The sequence below is a fragment of the Equus caballus genome, chromosome 21 (genome assembly GCF_041296265.1).
Source record: "Equus caballus isolate H_3958 breed thoroughbred chromosome 21, TB-T2T, whole genome shotgun sequence".
NCBI classification, from domain to species: domain Eukaryota; kingdom Metazoa; phylum Chordata; class Mammalia; order Perissodactyla; family Equidae; genus Equus; species Equus caballus.
The window spans coordinates 68,610,367-68,627,709 of record NC_091704.1 but is presented as its reverse complement, the minus strand read 5'-3'; the positions used below and the strand labels follow the sequence as shown (position 1 = coordinate 68,627,709).

The 17,343-nt window shown below is 41.6% G+C and overlaps 1 protein-coding gene across 2 annotated transcripts in view; it reads left to right on the top strand.

Annotated features, from left to right (window-relative positions):
- Positions 1–17,343, top strand: part of ADAMTS16 (ADAM metallopeptidase with thrombospondin type 1 motif 16) — a 154,604-nt gene that overhangs the window by 24,292 nt on the left and 112,969 nt on the right. For both annotated transcript variants that reach the window (XM_023625871.2, XM_023625872.2), the window contains exon 4: positions 14,672–14,954. In XM_023625871.2, coding sequence (XP_023481639.2) covers positions 14,672–14,954 — 283 coding nt within the window. The remainder of the gene's footprint in view (positions 1–14,671; positions 14,955–17,343) is intronic.

Sequence of the window (17,343 nt, the reverse complement as noted above, 5' to 3'; positions counted from 1 at the left end):
ATGCAATTTGAATGTTTTCAAATGAAATATGAAAATGCACCCATTATACGTAGGGAAGAATATCGATATTACAATGTGCACTTACTGTATGCCATGCCAGGCCTTTTTGCAAGCAGATTCACTGTACACATTACTACTGTATTCCATTACATTAATACAAGAGAAGTTTCTGTTCCCATCTTAAATGAGAGGAATGTGAGGATCAGAAAGATTATGTGGCCTGCCAAAAGCTGCCATCTAACAAAGGACAGAGCCTACATTCCAAGCTGTGTTTATTGGATCTCAGAACAAATGATGAGCCTTCCACCCAGCGCTCACGTCTCCTCCCAGGCATATTCTCCCTCCATGTCCTTGGAGCCCAATTGACTGGTTGGGCAACACTGGATCTTGTCAGCTCAAGAAGAACTTAGATGTACAAAACTTGTGCTTTTAATCACTCTGATGTCTGCATGGGAGACAACGTGCAATTCTGCACAACCTCGCTCTGGAAGCCATGATTCCTCCAGAAAATTTTGTGGAGTTTTTGTGTTGTTTATAGCTCTAACAGTTATCAGTTCACATGATTATATGGTTTATGGAGGAAAGACCAGAAAGAGAGAGACAGAGAGTATATATTTAAAGCATTTTTTTAATCCAAAACTAATCAAAGAAGGCTACAGAAATTTCCAACCACAAATAGTGGCTGGTCCCAGTAACTGAGCCCAATTCACAGCTATCGAGCACTGTGTTTTTCTTGTGGCCATGACAGCAGTGTTTATAGCAGCATTATTTCCTTTTCATGTGGCAGAACCGAAAATGCACATAGAGAATTGGCAGAAAGTCAGCTTCAGGGAGCCTTGTGATCGCAGCCGTCTTTGGCTGACCAAGAGAGACGGATGTCTCACCTGGAAGTAACAGAGACAACTGGGCCCAGCACATTCTCTTTTTAAATTTTTTTTTGTGATGAAAACATATAACTTTTCAGGAATCATCCTTGCCAATGAAATACACACATACATGTTCATATATGCTGATTTTAAAAAAAACTCTCAGAAACTTTTCAATCTGCTGGATTGTTTTTGGGGGGGGGGGCGGGGGTGAAGAGGTAACTTGAGCATGAATAACTTCACTGGCCCAAGAGTCACCCTGTAAACACCACGTCCGTGATCTGACTAGAGAAGTGGAGTTCTTGTCTGTTGATCATTTACTGTGTTCCAAACTCTTACCTATATTTTAATCATAATCTTTAATCATAACATTTGAGCAATATCTTACACTTCTGCAGAGCTTGACATGTGGGTTTTGAATGTTCCCATGGGGACTGTGTCCAAGGGCTTCAGCGTGTTGTAATAACCTATAGGAAAGTGGGTTATTTTGGAGCCATAACTCAGTCTTCAGCAGTCATTGTTTTATGTGTATGAATTTTGGGGAAAATGCCTGGGGTAAATGCATCTACGGATTCGGGGTCACAGGATAATACAGCATTTAAGGCAGTTGTATATTCCCCACCCTTCATTACCTAAAATTAAGTTTCTTTGTCCTAAGTAGTAAGTTGGAAATAATCTATTTGAGAGACTCTTGTGAGAGAAACCTGTTCTAAAAATATATAAAAATTCCCAAGTATGTGAAGATCAGACTGAGCCATGATACCCTTCTGCTGAGTTCTTACAGAAGCTCCTGAATTCCGCAAGGTCAGAGTCAAAGTCAACAAATATTGAGCACAGACTATGACGGGAGAGAGAATATAGGTGACCCTCATCTATCTTTTGAGACATTTGCTGGTTGAGAGAATTGAAATTATAAGTCATAGAGGAGGCTATGTTAACAGTAACATCTAGTTAATGTGGAGCAATGTACTTCATGATTTAGAAGAGCCGTTTGCCACTCTTAGGGCTGCATGCTCAGTCTGCATTCCTAGGCTGTTTTCATGGCTTAGGATAGGAGGACAAAGCCAACCCCAAGCTTTGGTTCTCTCTGAACCATTGTGAGAGTGAAACCCTTTGTCACTGCCTGGCAAAGGGAACAACGGACTGCCACGTGATGGTGTAGAGAAACAAGCCATGATCATAGTCAGGAACCAACCTCTGCCTGGTTTCTTTTCATTATTTGTTGTCGTTCTGTTTTATTTGTTCATTTTTCGTTCCTCTGGAGGTGATAGGTCTGCCCAAGTTTTCTAGTGGTGATCTGTCTTCTTTGATGATTCTGTTGGAAGACCCCTAGATTCTCCCAGACTGATTTTGCAATAGGGTTATCAATGTTTTATTTCTACAGAAGAAAAAGGTGGTATTTGCCTAGTAGGTTCTTGATAACAGCTTATTAAGAAGGCGTTCTAAAACAGACCATTTTGAGTGTGCATTGCCACATTGTGTAACGATTATACAATTTGAGCTAAGAGACTGGAAGTAGGATTGGTCAGACATTTTATCATCCCCTCAGGATTCTCATGTGTATGAGAGTATATGCAGTCATATATGTAACTGCGGCTGGAATTTGTGAATAATCAAATTAGCAATCTGTAGTAATGGATGTTTAGAGGAACTGCCTGGGATGATACATGTGTAACAGAAGTCATGTCAAATCACAATGTGGGTACAAATGCCCGTCCCTAGGCCCTATGTTACAGAAGTCATTATGAGGCCGTATTTTCAGTCTACTCTAGTGAACTAACTGGAGTGTTGTTATACGTGGTATTGCTTTTCATATGTATCAATTTACCATCAGAAATATTGGTGTCTAATGTCAACTTACTTAAAAATAAAGAAACTTAGTTATGACAAACTTCACCCAAAGTCAAATTGTGTGCTAGCAAGCCATTCAACGTACAGTAGACATCCAGCAAAACCACATTACCCCACAGGGTTCGTGTCCCTCCTGAGCACAGGGCTGGAAAGTGAAAGATGACAGATAAGCACAAGGTGTACAGGCCTTGGCCTTCATAACACATGCAGCAGGTGTGTCTTGGTATCACATCTGAGAATCTTATTAAACACGCTTGTTGTCGCAGCCCCACCCTCCCAGATCTGCTGTCTCAGAACACCTTGTGGGGAGGATTTCAGTGGGCTTCTCAGATGATTCTCATGGACAGAAAGTTTTGAGAATAATGTCTGGGTATGCAGAGGGTGCAGACTCCTTAAACAGTACTCTCAGGTGCCTCCTTCAGGGAAAATCCATTAAGTTCCTATGGTGTGTCCACAGCTGGGAACCCAGAGGTGAAAGACCATGGTCCTTCCCTTGTGGCTTCCCCAGTTCAGGCGCGGTGGGAAGGAGACGGGTGAACAACTGATTTCAAATCTTAATCACCTTTAGTGTTGGTGCTGGTGAAAATGAAACTGGACAGGTTCTTCTTTCAATATTCCATGCGTGTCGAGGGCAAGCACTCTCCAGCACATGCCGCGCTACTGGGCTGCCGGCGGGCTCTCGGCTCCATTACTTGCCTCTGTGTTCTTTTGTGAGAAATCTGACCCTTCCATGGGCCTTAGAGTCTGTGCTGTGCTGTTTGTTAGGCTGGTTGTTAGGCTGGAAGTCTCCAAATGACTTCACCCCCCGTGCGCCTCGGAAGCACCAAGGTGTGGAAGGAATGGTGGGTAGGAGCCCAGCAGTCCTGGCCCTGCATCCTGGCTGCCTGCCCTTGTTCAGGTCACACTCCTGGAGCCTGAGTTTTGTTTTATTTGCTAAATGCTTTACTGAGGTATAATTCACATAACCAAATCTTACTGCATTGAGTGCACCATTCAGTGATATTTTAGTAAGTGTTCAGAGTTGTGTGACCATCTCCGCAATCCAGCTTTGGATCATTCCTATCACCCCAGAAAGAGCCCTGGTGTCTACCTGCAGTCACTCCTGGTTCCCAGCCCCAGCCCAACAGCCACTGATCTTCCTGCCTCTGTAGCTTTGTCTTTTCTGGACATTTCCTAGAGATGAAATCTTATCAGACAGGGTCTGCTGCTCTGGCTTCTTTCACTCGGCGCAATGTTTTTGGATTCATCCAGGTCATCACTACTACTTTCCTTTTCGCAGCTGAATGGTATTCCATCGTAAGGATACACTACATTTTGTTTATCCATTCATCAGCTGACTGACGACGTTTGGATTTTTTGAGCCTCAATTGCTTTATCTGCAAAACTGTAACTGCTAATCCCTACCTTGCAAATCTGTTCTGAGGATTATTGATAATGATATGATATCCAGTCCCTTGGACAGAGGCAAGGGCATGGTAAGTGATCAATAAATGAATGTCATCAATATTAATATGGTTAACAGAAATGTGATGTGGCCATCTTGGAACCTGGAGCTTAAAGAGTACTGTTGTGAGACTACATATCACCACCAGAACCAGAGGGGAAGAGCGATCTCTCCAGTGGCAGAATTAAAGAGAGAATACAGCTGATTCATGAGCTAAGTGTCAACTTGTTGAGCTCATAACAGAATTCGCCTCAAGCCGGCAGCCTGCCACCTGAGGGAAGGGTGCCATCGGATTGCACACTGGGATGGCTTGAGTGTGTGAAAAAAGCATGGATGACTTCAGCAATGGCTTGTAGACCCTGGGGACCCATGGCCTCTAATGAGAAACACGTGTGCCCGCCCGCGTCCTCCTGGCCCGCCTTGCGGCTGTGGCCAACTTCTCCACAGCCACGACCTGGCGATGATGGTCGGGCTCTGCTGTCACTCTCCCACACTGTCCTGGGCCTGTTGATCTTCCTTCCCAGCCTGCACAGAGTCCCCACACACCTTGTCTCCTCTCTCCTGCAGCTTCCCACGTGCTGCCTTTGTTTTTAAAAATATGTACGGGGGTCTTGGATGACATCACTCAAATATTTTTTTCTGCCATCTTTGAAGTGTGTATATTTACTCTGCACAGTCACCCTGGAAAATGGCTGTAGTTTTATCCTCTGTTTGCGAAGACAGGAACTAGGTCTCAGAACAGAAACACACATAAGCTCACCCTCTGAAGAGAGGCAGAGTCAAGACTCAAACACCATCTTTGGCCTCAGGAGCTGCTACTTGCCTGTGCCACAAGGCCAGCTCTGCTATCTGCTCTGCCATTAAGAGCCCCATGAAGACAAGAAGTTCCCATACCTCACTCTGTCACTCCAGACTGAAAGAGGAGAAAGATCCAGCCCACAGAGGTCTGGAAGGAGTGGGCCGGGAAGCAGGACGAGTGGGGCGAAGGCTCTGAGGCCAAAGGGAGCCTGGGTGTCCCTGGAGCAGGAGTGTGGCTGGTGTGGTGAGAGCACCGTGAGTGCCTGGAGAGGCAGGCAGGAGCAGAGGCCGGGACGAAACCAACAGAGGCCAGAGGACGAGGCTCCTGGAGCCTGACCATGGAAGTGACAGATCGTGTTCTTAAGTCAGAGGACGCGACTGCAAGGTAGTAAGTAGAGAGTGATCTGGTTTATGCTTTTTTTTCCTGCAAAAAAGTACAGAAAAACATCAGAAGGAGGCCAGAAGTGGAAGCAGCAGTAAGTGTATCCCTGTGGCGGAGATGGTGAAGGTAGACCACGGGGATCCCTCTAAGCTTCAAGTGTCCCTCTATCTGATGGGCTGGAAGAGAAGTTCCAAGAGAATAGTCCAGTTTGAACAGCACCCTGCTTAATTGCTGTCATCATTGTTGTTATTATTATTATTATCAGTTGGTGAATCTATCACATGTGGATATTTTGCAAAGAACATAAACATCAGCTGCTGCCACGTGGGGCCACAGGGCCATTGCACTGGCTCTTCCCCCTACCTGGGCCTCTTCCTTCTGGTGTCCTCACTGCCAACTCCTCATCTCATTTAAGACCTTACAGAAATGCCACCTTCTCAGTGAGGCCTACCTGGCTACCCTATGCAGAATTGAAACCCCCTTTCCTGCACCCCCAATCCTAAAATGTTTCTGTCTTTTTTAAGTAGATTTTATTTTTTAGAACAGTTTTAATTTCATAACAAAATTGAGTGGAAGGAAGAGAGATTTCCCACATATGCCCCTATCCCCACACATGCACAACCCCCCCAATTATCAACTCCCCCACCAGAGTAGTATATTTGTTACAACTGATGAACCTATATTGACACGTCATTATCACCCAAAGTCCATAGTTTACATTAGGGTTCACTCTTGGTGCTGTACATTCTGAGTTTGGACAAATGAATAATGACATGTATCCACCCTTATAGTATCATATAGAGTTTATTCACTGCCCTAAAAATCCTCTGTGATCTGCCTGTTCATCCCTCCCTCCCTGCTACCCCTTGTCATTCACTGGTCTTTTAACTGCCTCCATAGTTTTGTCTTTTCCAGAATGTCACATAGGTGGAATCTTACTGGATGTGGCCTTTTCAGATTGGCTTCTCTCACTTAGCAATATGCATTTAAGGTTCCTCCATGTCTTTTCATGGCTTGATAGTTCATTTCTTTTTAGCACCTAACAATTTTCCATTGTCTGGATGCACCACAGTTTATTTGTCCATTCACCTGCTGAAGGACATATTAGCTGCTTCCCGGTTTTAGAAATTATGAATAAAGCTGCTGTAAACATCAGGGTGCAGGTTTTTATGTGGATGTAAAGCTTTCAGTTCCTTTGGGTAAGCACCAAGGAGCCCAGTTGCTAGATTGCTTGGTAAGAGTATGTTTAGTTTCTAAGAAACTGCCAAACTGTTTTCCGAACTGGCTGCACCATTTTGGATCGCCATCAGCAGCGAATGAGGGTTCCTGTTCTCCGCATCTTCCCCAGTGTTTGTTGTTGTCAGTTTGGCTGTTCTCATAGGTTTGTAGTGGTATCTCATTGTTGTTTTAATTTGCATTTCCCTGATGACATTTGATGTGGAGCATCTTTTCATATGCTTATTTGCCATCTGTATATCATCTTTGGAGAGGAGTCTTTTAAGATCTTTGGCCTACTTTTCAATGGCGTGTTTTCTTATCATTGAGTTTTCAGAGTTCTTTATATGTTTTGGATAACAGTCGTTTAGCTGATGTGTCTTTTGCAAATATTTTCTTCCAATCTGTGGCTTATATTTTCATTCTCTTGATGGTGTCTTTTGCAGAGCAGAAATTTTAAATTTTAGTGAAGTTGAGTTTATCAATTCTTTCTCTCATGGATCATACTTTTGGTGTTGTATCTAAAAAGTCATTTCCAAACCCAAGCCATCTAGAGTTTCTCCTATGTTATCTTCTAGGAGTTTTCTAGTTTTGCATTTTACATTTAGGTCTGTGATCCATTTTCAGTTGATTTTTGTGAAGAGTGTAAGGTCTGTGTCTAGGTTTGTCTTTTTGCATGTGGATGTGCAATTGATCCAGCACCACTTCTTAAAAAGACCGTCCGTTCTCGATTGAGTTGCCTTTGTTCTTTCGTCAAAGATCAGTTAACTGTATTTAAGTGAGTCTATTTCTAGGCTCTCTATTCTCTTCCATTGATTTATTTGTCTAGTTTTCCTCCAGCGCCACTCTGTCTTGATTACTGTATCTTTATAGTAAGTCTTAAAGTCAAGCAGTGCCAATCCTAAGACTTCATTCTTCTCTTTCAATATTGAGTTGGCTATTCTGGGTCGTTTACCTCTCCATATCAACTTTAGAATGAGTTTGTCAATGTCCACAAAATAATTTGCTGGAATTTTGATTGCGAGTGCATTGAATCTATAGATCAAATTGAGAAGAACTGACACATTGCCTTTTACCTTCTTGCGATTTTCATTTTATTGTCTGTTGTTTATTATCTGTCCCCAAACCCAAACCCCATGATGGAATTTAAGCTCCACGAGGGCAGCTATATTTGTCCATTTTATTCATTGTTGTATCTGGATTGGCAAGAAGAGTGCCTGGCCTGTAAAAGGAAATTAATGAATATTCATTGAATTAAAGAAGAGTGAATGAATGAACAAACATACTACACACTCCTTGCATGAGAAGCACTGTAAATTTCTTCCACTGTGGAATTAAATTCATATCTAAACATTACACAACTCTGTGAAGGAGTCTATTAAAATGTTTCATCCGTGATATTTTGATTATATTAGGTATCAACTGTATATTCATTGCCTTCACTAAATGACTATTTAAATATGTCTCCTCATGTCGTGGGAATGTGCAGATAGATGTAGGATCCGAGAATTTAATTTGCAGTTGTTCTTAGCTCAGATATTTTTGTGTCAACCAAAAGCAATCTTACTAAGCAATCAATCTAGGACAACGTGTTCTGAATATTTTAGCTGGCACAATTTTATGAAGATGCTAATGGATGTGATTTATTATATTGTTCCTAGCTGTGTGATATGTACTATTTATTATAGAGAAATATAGCAACCTCTCAGGTGTCTTGCAAAATAATCTTGAGAAGTAAGCTCCCAGAGATTTGTTTATTATCAGTTCTAAAGTAGCGCTGTCTGGAAAACTCTGTGCCATGATGGAAATATCTGTGTTGTCCAATATGTTAGCCACTTGTCACACGAAGCTATTGAGCAATTGAAAGACTAAATTTTTAACTTTATTTGATTTTAATTTATTTAAACTTGAATTTGATTACCCCTATGTAGCTATCAAGACACTGGAGGACAGAATTTTCAATTTTATTCAATTTTAATTAAAATGTAGTGGCCACCATATTGGACTGCACAAATATAGGTTTCCTCTAACAGAGACATAAATCCTTATGATGGGTTGGCCTGAAAGACGTCAGAAAATTGAAAAGCCCCAAAAAATAGAATAAAAAAAATTAACTAATGTAAAGTAAGAATGCATAATGCAATGATGTTTCCTCTCCAAGAGAAGTTAGAGCTCCCACTATAAATATCTGCCATATCCCATTATATTATTGATGTTTTTGACTTTTTTCATACTCATTGCATTTTCATGAAGTGTGCTCACTTTGGTTTAAAAACTGAATCTTGGATTTGCTAGATGTTTTCAGTTTAATAATTACATTGTTTTACTATTTACTGAATAATCTATTCTGAATTTATTTTTTTTAACAAGCCCTTTCTGTTTTCTAGGTGGTTGTTGAATTTTTTTAAAACTCTTTGGGTTAATGCGTAGTTCATTGATTTTCTTTATTTTTTTAATAAGGAAAGCATCCAAGACTTCAAATTTCTCTAAGTGCAGCATGCGTACATCTCACCATCTTTTAAAGAGGCAGCTTTCAGTTTCTTTGATTTTCTCTATTGATTTCCCATTTTCAATTTCATTGATTTCTGCTCTAATTCTTATTATTTCTTTTCTTCTGCTTACTTTGGATTTAATTTGATCTTTTTCTAGTTTCCTAAGATGGAAACTTAGATTATTGATTTTAGATCTTTCTTCTTTTCTACTATATACATTTAATACTATGAATTTCCCTTTAAGCACTGCTTTCGTTGCATTCCACAAATTTTCACAAGTTGTGTTATCATTTTAATTTAGATCAAATTATTTTTAAGTTTCTCTTGGGATTTCTTTTTTGACCCATGTGTTATTTAGAAGTGTGTTATTTAGTCTCCACATATTTGGGGATTTTCCAATTATTTTTTTGTTGTTGATTTTTAGTTTAAGTCAATTGTGGTCTGAGAGTAGAAATTGCATGAATTCTATTTCTTTTAATTTGTTAAGTTATATTCAATTGCCCAGAAGGTGGTCTATGATGGTGAATGTTCCATGTGAGCTTAAGAAAAATAGCTCTTCTGCTGTTGTTGGATGAAGTAGTCTATAGATGTCAATTATATGCAGTTGATGGATGGTGCTGTTGAGTTCAATGATGTCCTTATTCATTTTCTGCCTGCTCATCGATTGCTGAGAGAGGAGTGTTGAAGTTTCCAATCGTGATGGTGGACTCATCTGTTCCTCCTTGTAGCTCTGTCAGTTTTTGTGTCGCATCATTTGATGCTCTGTTGTTGGGTTTTGAGGTGACCCAATAAATAGCTCTCTTTTTCCTTTCCCTTTTTTCTTTTCCATGCCTTCTGTATTCTGAATGAATTGTAAAGTATGAACAAAAAGAGTAACTCGGATGGTAGGCCTATGCATCCTTTTCTTTATTACTAATAAAATTATTTTTGAAGAAAGTGGAATGTTTGTGCAGGCAAGGGGATTTCCTGGACTCACCTTGGTTTGGGATGATGAGTGATTCCTGTGACCAGCACATCAGCCCCATTGTCCTTGAAGACAAAAGGGTTTAGGAAAGCCAGGCCCATGCCAAGTGCAGTAGGGACAGAAGTAAAAAGAATCAGATGCAAAATCCCTGGAGAAAGAGAGAGTCTTTTGGTTTGTTTAGCTTCTTAGAAGATTGTGGCTAAATTTGTATTTTCAAAGTATCACAAATAATAATGCGACAAGACTTACTGTGGTCCTGGGCACGTGGCAAGTGATGGACTGGCCTTGGGCCAGGTTTGTGTTCTATCCTGAGGTTATAAGGAAATAAAAAGCAGAGTTTGGCTTCTATAAAAGTTCTATAGGGTTGGAATTGTCTTCTGTTCCTGAGACGTCACTAAAAAGACTTGGATGAGTAAAATATTCTCAAAAAAATCATACTTTTGGAGAAAAGACAAAGGAGGAGAGTAAAAATGAAATTAATAGTGAGTTAAAATGCCTGTTTCTCCTAGAGAGTCTGGTCATGCTTCCACTTGTTGGTTGATAGCTAGCTGTCTTGCAAAGGGCTCATGGTGCCACTGGAGACAAGCTGGGAACTAGTTCAGTGGGGATCTCTTACACTGCAGGAGCACCAGGCTCAGTGGTTGGGCGTTTATCCATTTCTTCTTCATTCCCATTTTATTTTTGATTCATGCAACTTTTATGGGCAGCTTTTATAAGTAGATATACATTAATAGAAATCTACCAACTTTAATTGTGATTAACAACAAATATAATATAGGAAACGTACTTTCAAGATTCAACATTTTCGTTAGTTACATTGCTCAGAAACAGCATTTTCTCAGCACCAGCAGGGTACACATTCTTTCCTTCCTTACAGATGCAATACGAGTGTTAGATGAGTTCTTGGTGTAAAATGATTTACAGAACTGGCCGTGAGAGATGCAGGCCCCCCGAGAGCTCCTCTGCAAAGCCTGGGGGACACTGGCCTTTTCTGAAGCCAGGTTAATGATTCACCCAGCTGACATCCCAGTGGTTACTGTGGGCAGGTGTAGACTAGACATTTTATGAGTTTCCAAATAAATATTCTTGATTCAGTCAAGAAAAACTTTGATAAGAAGAAAGCGTTAATCTTCTATGGTTTACCTAATTGTTTAAATAAGCTTTCAAACTAATAATGCAACAAGATAATGGAGGAAGTTTTTTTATACTTTTCATTATCTATTGATTATCAAGGTATATCAAAATATCAGTTATTATGTTCTATGTAGTTAATGAAATTGGGGATTATTTAAATGTAGACTGTTATAACTCAAGCTGAATTATAAATGAAGTATAAAGCGTAATGCTTGACTACCTAGTTCATGAAAATTCAGAACTCCTCCAGCTGTGACAGGTCTCTCTTGCCTGAGGATCTGGTCCTCTCGGCCTTGGCCACCCAGAATGTAGCCTGGGACCCCACGTGAAGAAGGAGATGTTTTGAGTCTGGAACAGCTGTCGTAGAACACAAGGGTTTTAGGAGAGGAAGCAGAAAGAGTGTAAAAACTAAGACGGCAGGCCAGAATAAAGGTGTGTTTGGGGTGATTGCGGTGTTGGGGTGTGCCACACTCGGGCTTCGGAGAAATCTCAAACTGCAGTGAAAAATCCCCCAGAACCCCCTGAATTATCAGAAGAGAATTGGAGACCATTGGGATGAAGTATGATATTTAACATGTTCTTTCATTAATTCAGCAACCTTTTTTCTATGTTTACTATAGGTGATGTGTTTAAAATATATTATTAAGTCTTACAAACTCAGAGAGCTATCCTTATATCCACTTCCTAGAGGACAAAACAGCACAGAGAGGCTTAGTAAATCATCCACAGTCACAAAGTGATGTTAGAATTGGATGACAGATGTTGGGGGTCTGACTCATCCATCCATTCTCTGTGATCCACTCAGGCTTGCGGAGTTACTGAATAGCGTCTGCTCCAGGGAACCTATAGGCGCTGATGGTCTTCTAAAGGGTGATTTGAAAGCAAGAAATTGTTTGCATATCAGAAAAGATTTTTTTCAAGCAAAAAGTGCGTTTTCCTTTTCTTTTTTTTTCCTTTAGTTTAATACTTAAACTAGTTACCTTCAATAGCATCGAAAACCTCTTTGGGTAGTGTTAGTACACAAGGGCAAACACATGGATAATTGCTCATACTACCCCTGGGTTAGTTTAAATGCAAAAAGGATGAAGCCCAGCTGGTTTTATGGGTAGACTTCTAGAAGGCCAAACAGATTCCAAGTCGTTCGTGTAGAGCGCTGCCTGAGAGCCGCCTCCTCCGCTGTGTCCCGGGCATAAATTCCAGGGATTCCGCCTTTCCACTGCCAGGTGGCCTGCGGGCCCCAGGAGGTCCCCCCCCCCCCCATGGTGCTGATGGCCTCACCGATAGTTCTCCACGTTTACCTTCCCCTTCCGCCAGCAGGAACACCGTGTCCAGTGCTTGGTCTGAATGTACGATAAGCCTGGTCTCCCCTTTCTGGAATATCTCCCACCCCCAACCCTGCTGTCCCCCAGAGTTGTCTTTGGGCCTTTCCCAAGATTTAAGACATGCTTCCCCATGCCTGTCACATGCAGATATTCAGACTTGCGCAGAACAGCTCAGCCCACCGCAGAAGATTTGATCCTCACTAAGGGCCTCCCAAATGAGAATCAGACTTGGGCTCCTAAATCGATGCATACTTAGAACAGGCACCCATGCATCGGTGTCTTCGAGTACCTAGGAAGTGTCTAACTCAGGGTTCGAAGTTGTCAAAATAACTTTGAAAAGACATCAGCTCAATTAAATACTGTAGTTCAGGATTGGAGACTTCTAAATAATATTTAGATCTGTAGGAGTAATTAACTCTATTCTAAAATTATAAAAGTATTTAAAAAACTTATAAGGATTTAAAAAATTAATCTGTAATTCTATGATCTAGCAATGCTATTGACATTTTTTTAAGTCAGGATGGACACAGATTTTAAAAATTTGAGTAACACAGAAAGATATAAATATGAGTGTGGAATTTTCTTTTTGCATCTCTCCCACTTGACTTTCTCTCCCTGACGATAATCACCATTAATACTTTCTCATCAGTCCTTCCAGGAAAATTCTTTAAGTGTAGATGCGCACTTTTAAAAATGAACACGTTTGGGATCTCACTATGTACTTTATTATACACTTTTTAAAAATTTAATGCCTTTTAGAAACCCTCTAGTATAAACCTTAAATTTACAGGTTTTTAACTTATTCTGATTTTGTTCAAATCCCTATACTATGTTTCCAAGCCAAGTGACCTTGAAAATGTTATTTAATCATCTTCCCTCTCTAATTCCTCATGCATGGGAGGAGGATAATGAACGCCACCTCACCGAGCTGCTGGGAGGGATAAACAGTTATTATACAGAAAATGCTGGCCGCAGTCTCAGGAACTCAAAAAAACGTTAATTTATGGTTATCATCAGTACATATTTATCTAACCTTTTCTAATGGTTATATATGCTCCAAATATATAAATTACTTTTAAAAAATTACCCTGAATTAATTGGTAAACTTTTAAATTGTTATTTTTTGTTTTGCCTGTACTTTTATGTTATTATAAGCAGTGCTTCAATATACATTCATACATATTTATCAGCATTGGAGAAGTGCCTACAAGAAATATTTGGTAAGAATTCCAGAAGGTTTAATTCCTAGAAAGGATTTGTCCATTCAATGTTGATAGACATGGGGGAGGGCTGTGGTGGCTGCCTCCTTGGTCTGGCCCAGTTTATACTTTCCTGGAGTCTCACAGGCCTGCTTGTTCCCTGACAATTAACAAGTTTTAAAAATATATCACTTAAAGTGTAGAAGGTAGTGTCTCAATTTTGTCTCCTTTGAGATTTGTTTGTTTGTTTGTTGAGGAAGATTTGCCCTGAGCTAACATCTGCACCAACCTTCCTCTGTTTTTTTTTCTTGGTATGTGGGCTGCCAGCACAGCTTGGCTGCTAACAGAACAGTATAGGTCCACGCCCAGGAACCGAACCCCAGCTGCTGAAGCAAAGTGTACTGAACTTAACCACTAGGCGACTGGGGCTGGCCCTCCTTTGAGATATTTTTAGTGTTGTTTATGCTTTCATTGCCTGTTATGCTGTATGGACATGCTTAGTGTTTTTATAAAATCAGTTCTTTCCTATTTCCTTCATATTTTGCTTAGAAAGACCTTCCTCATTCCCTAAGAAATTCTTTTACACTTTCTTCTGGATTGATTTTGTCAAGTTACACTTTTATAGAAAGTGTCACGTCATATTCAGGTTTGAACAGAGTTTTTCAAACTACTATATTAGAATTGTAATCTAATCTCTTTATTTGGGACAGCCCCAATATTAATATCTAAGTTTGTGTATGTGTATTTTCTCCTCATTATTTGGTTTGAATTAACTGATGTTGGTATGTCCTGAGCTCTCTGTTCCTGGAGTCAAGTCATGGAACATTTGCACCGAAGTCTTTCTGAAAGCGCGCACCTGGGAAGAGCTCAGAAAAATTTCCTGTTGCTAATTCTCAGCCCAGAGTGTGAACCCTTTCAACATAGGCCCTCACAGGAGGGAACAGCATCTTTGTAAACAAGCAATGAAAAGTAATGCCGGTTTCTGTCTTTCTCTGTTTTTGCAGTCAGGCATGATAAGAACCCAAGAAGCGGATTACTTCTTAAAGCCACTTCCATCGCACGGAGCAGGGAGCCTGGCGGGCCCGACCGGGCGCAGGCCTCCATCCCACATCCTGTACAAGAGATCCGTGGGGCCGCGGGTGCTGGCGCCGCCGCAGGTGCTGGTGGTCGAGAGGCAGCGGGATCTGGAAAAGCGCCACATCTTCTCCCACCAAAACCACCCCCCGCACGGCAGCTTTAACCTCAGGCTCCCACAAAAGCAACATTTCTGTGGAAGACGCAAGAAATGTATGTAAGGGCGATTCCTCTTACGTATTTAACAATTTATGTAAGTCAATGCAACATTTTTAATTTTCTTCCAAGTATGTCTGCCCGTGAGATGAAATTTTTCCACTGTCACTGCTAAACTTAAGTGATGAGTCCAAAGAGAGCCGTTATCTGGAAGTTCAGCATAAGATCTCTCTCCGTGGTAGTTGGATAGATAATGCTAGGTGTTTTTTTTAAAGCGCTGTTCCCTGGGCAGATTAGATGACACACTGCTCCCAAATGTGGAACCCGTGGGCTGTCTTCAGAAGAACCCTGGCACGTCTACTCAGCAATTCTATATGTTTGAGGTTTAGGTTTATTAAAGCACACAGAGTTTTCCCGCTGAGGTAATTTATCTCTATGCATGTTTATATGCTTTACTCCACCGGATCAAAAGGACAGATCTGCATGACACCATTTACCCACAATTTATCACCAAGCTTTTATCGAAGTCTTTCTTTTTGTTATGAACATTAGGAGGTGATGTGTTATTTACATTTTATGTATGAGCATCTCACAAATTCAGGATGAGGAGTCCAGTGTTTTCTGCAACTTTCCTCAGTTCCTTCAGTTTTCCCCTCAAGCAGCACTTCGTTAAAACTTCCCCCAGTGAGCCTCGGGGAAGCCCATCTTCTCCCAGCCCCGTCTTTCTCTGCTGTGTGATTTCCTTGGCTGCTGTACCCAGCGCCCTAAAATAGAGGTGAGCATGTTGCAGGTTCTCTGTAAATATGGTGGAATAGAGTGAATGACCCATTATCACTTGGCAGCTACAACAAAAGAATAAGTACCATTTAAAGTGTCAGCACCTGTGTGTGCTCTGAACTTATATCGTCCTAGAAATAAAAGTCTTATGCTACATTCAAATGGACTTGAAAAACTCAAACCCAAATTGGCTACTTCAATGGGCTGGGTCTCATGAGAGGCAGCAGGAAGAACGAAGTTGAGAACAGAGAGAGGTGGCCAGGAGTCTGCCAAAGTCAGGAAGGACAGGCTGAATGGGAATTAGAATGGGGCACACTTAGCAACAGCTGCTTGGGGCTCCATTGTCTGAGAGAGGCAGAGGAAAAGGGGGCAGGGGACAGGGGCAGGCAGAGTTGGGACCAAGATCGGGGGCTAAGGCATTGATCGACAAAGTCAGAAGCAGGATTCATGTTGGCAGGGCTCATGGTGTGGGTGTGGTCAGTGCAGGACAAATTCCATGTAGCAGGGATGAAAAGTTGACTGAGCCCCTGGATCTGGGCAGGAAAGGTGGGTAGAGCCATCTTCACCTCTTTGACAGGCCACGCCAGGGTCTGAGGCAAATGTAGAAATGGGCCCGGAGAAAATCCAGCAATGCTGACCATTCTGAAATGAATGAGCCCCTTTCACTCTTATCTGTAGGTGATAGGAGCCATTCAGGCAGTAACAGCAAAGGCACAGCTGTGCATGCAGGGCAGTAAATTATTCTGTTTGGTGTGGCTGTGTGTGCACGTGTTCGTGTGTGTAGGCATGTGTGCGTGTGTGTGTGTGGGCTCGTGTGTGGGGCTATGTTGCCTTGAGAGGCATTTCGGAATCCCAACAGCAGAAGTCACTTGGTGGAAGGCAGCTATTTGAAAAAGACGGATAAACTGTATAATAAGTTTTGTGTTTGGAAAATGGAAAAAAATAGCCATTGTTTTCATAATAAAACTAGAAAAGGAAAACGCAACAGAAAGTCTCTTGCCAGTGGAAGATATTAGTGATCAATACAGTGCTGTTTGTTTTGCCACATAGTTCTGTCCCCTCCTGGCTGGGCACGGGGCAGTTTTGTCCTCCTGGGCGCCTGAGCGGGAGAGGCCCTGTGACTGGCAGAACTGATGCACATGGATTCCAGGCTGAGGCATTTAGTTCTCAGGACCTCTGTTATCTGTACATGGATATTTCCGTTTTGTCCATGAAGCACTGGACGTCCCTGGAGGAATCCTGGTCTTCTGGCTCAGTGGGCTTCACACTTATGAGAATGCTTCCCTGTTAGGTCGCTGGTTCAGAAAAAGAGAGATTTTTTGGTGCGTTTAGACATCTATTTGTGTCTAAACACAAATCTATCTGTGGAAATAGGTGTGCACATCTATTTGTGGAAAAAGGCAAACAAAGGCGGATTGACTTGCTTAAAATCAATGGTGATGCTGAACCTCAGGCCCCTGAGTCAGTCTGCTGCTGACTGAAGGCGGGGCTGAAACTTTTTTAGCTGGGACTCACCGGTCTTGGGGAGAATGCTGCAAGTACCATATTTAGCAAAGATATTTGCTCTGAGGGGCTTGTCAGAGCCCTGGCCAGTAAGGTCACCACCCTGGTGCTTCTGCCCCTATACCCCGTACTGCAGAACACGTGAAGCTGTTGTGTCCACTTTCAT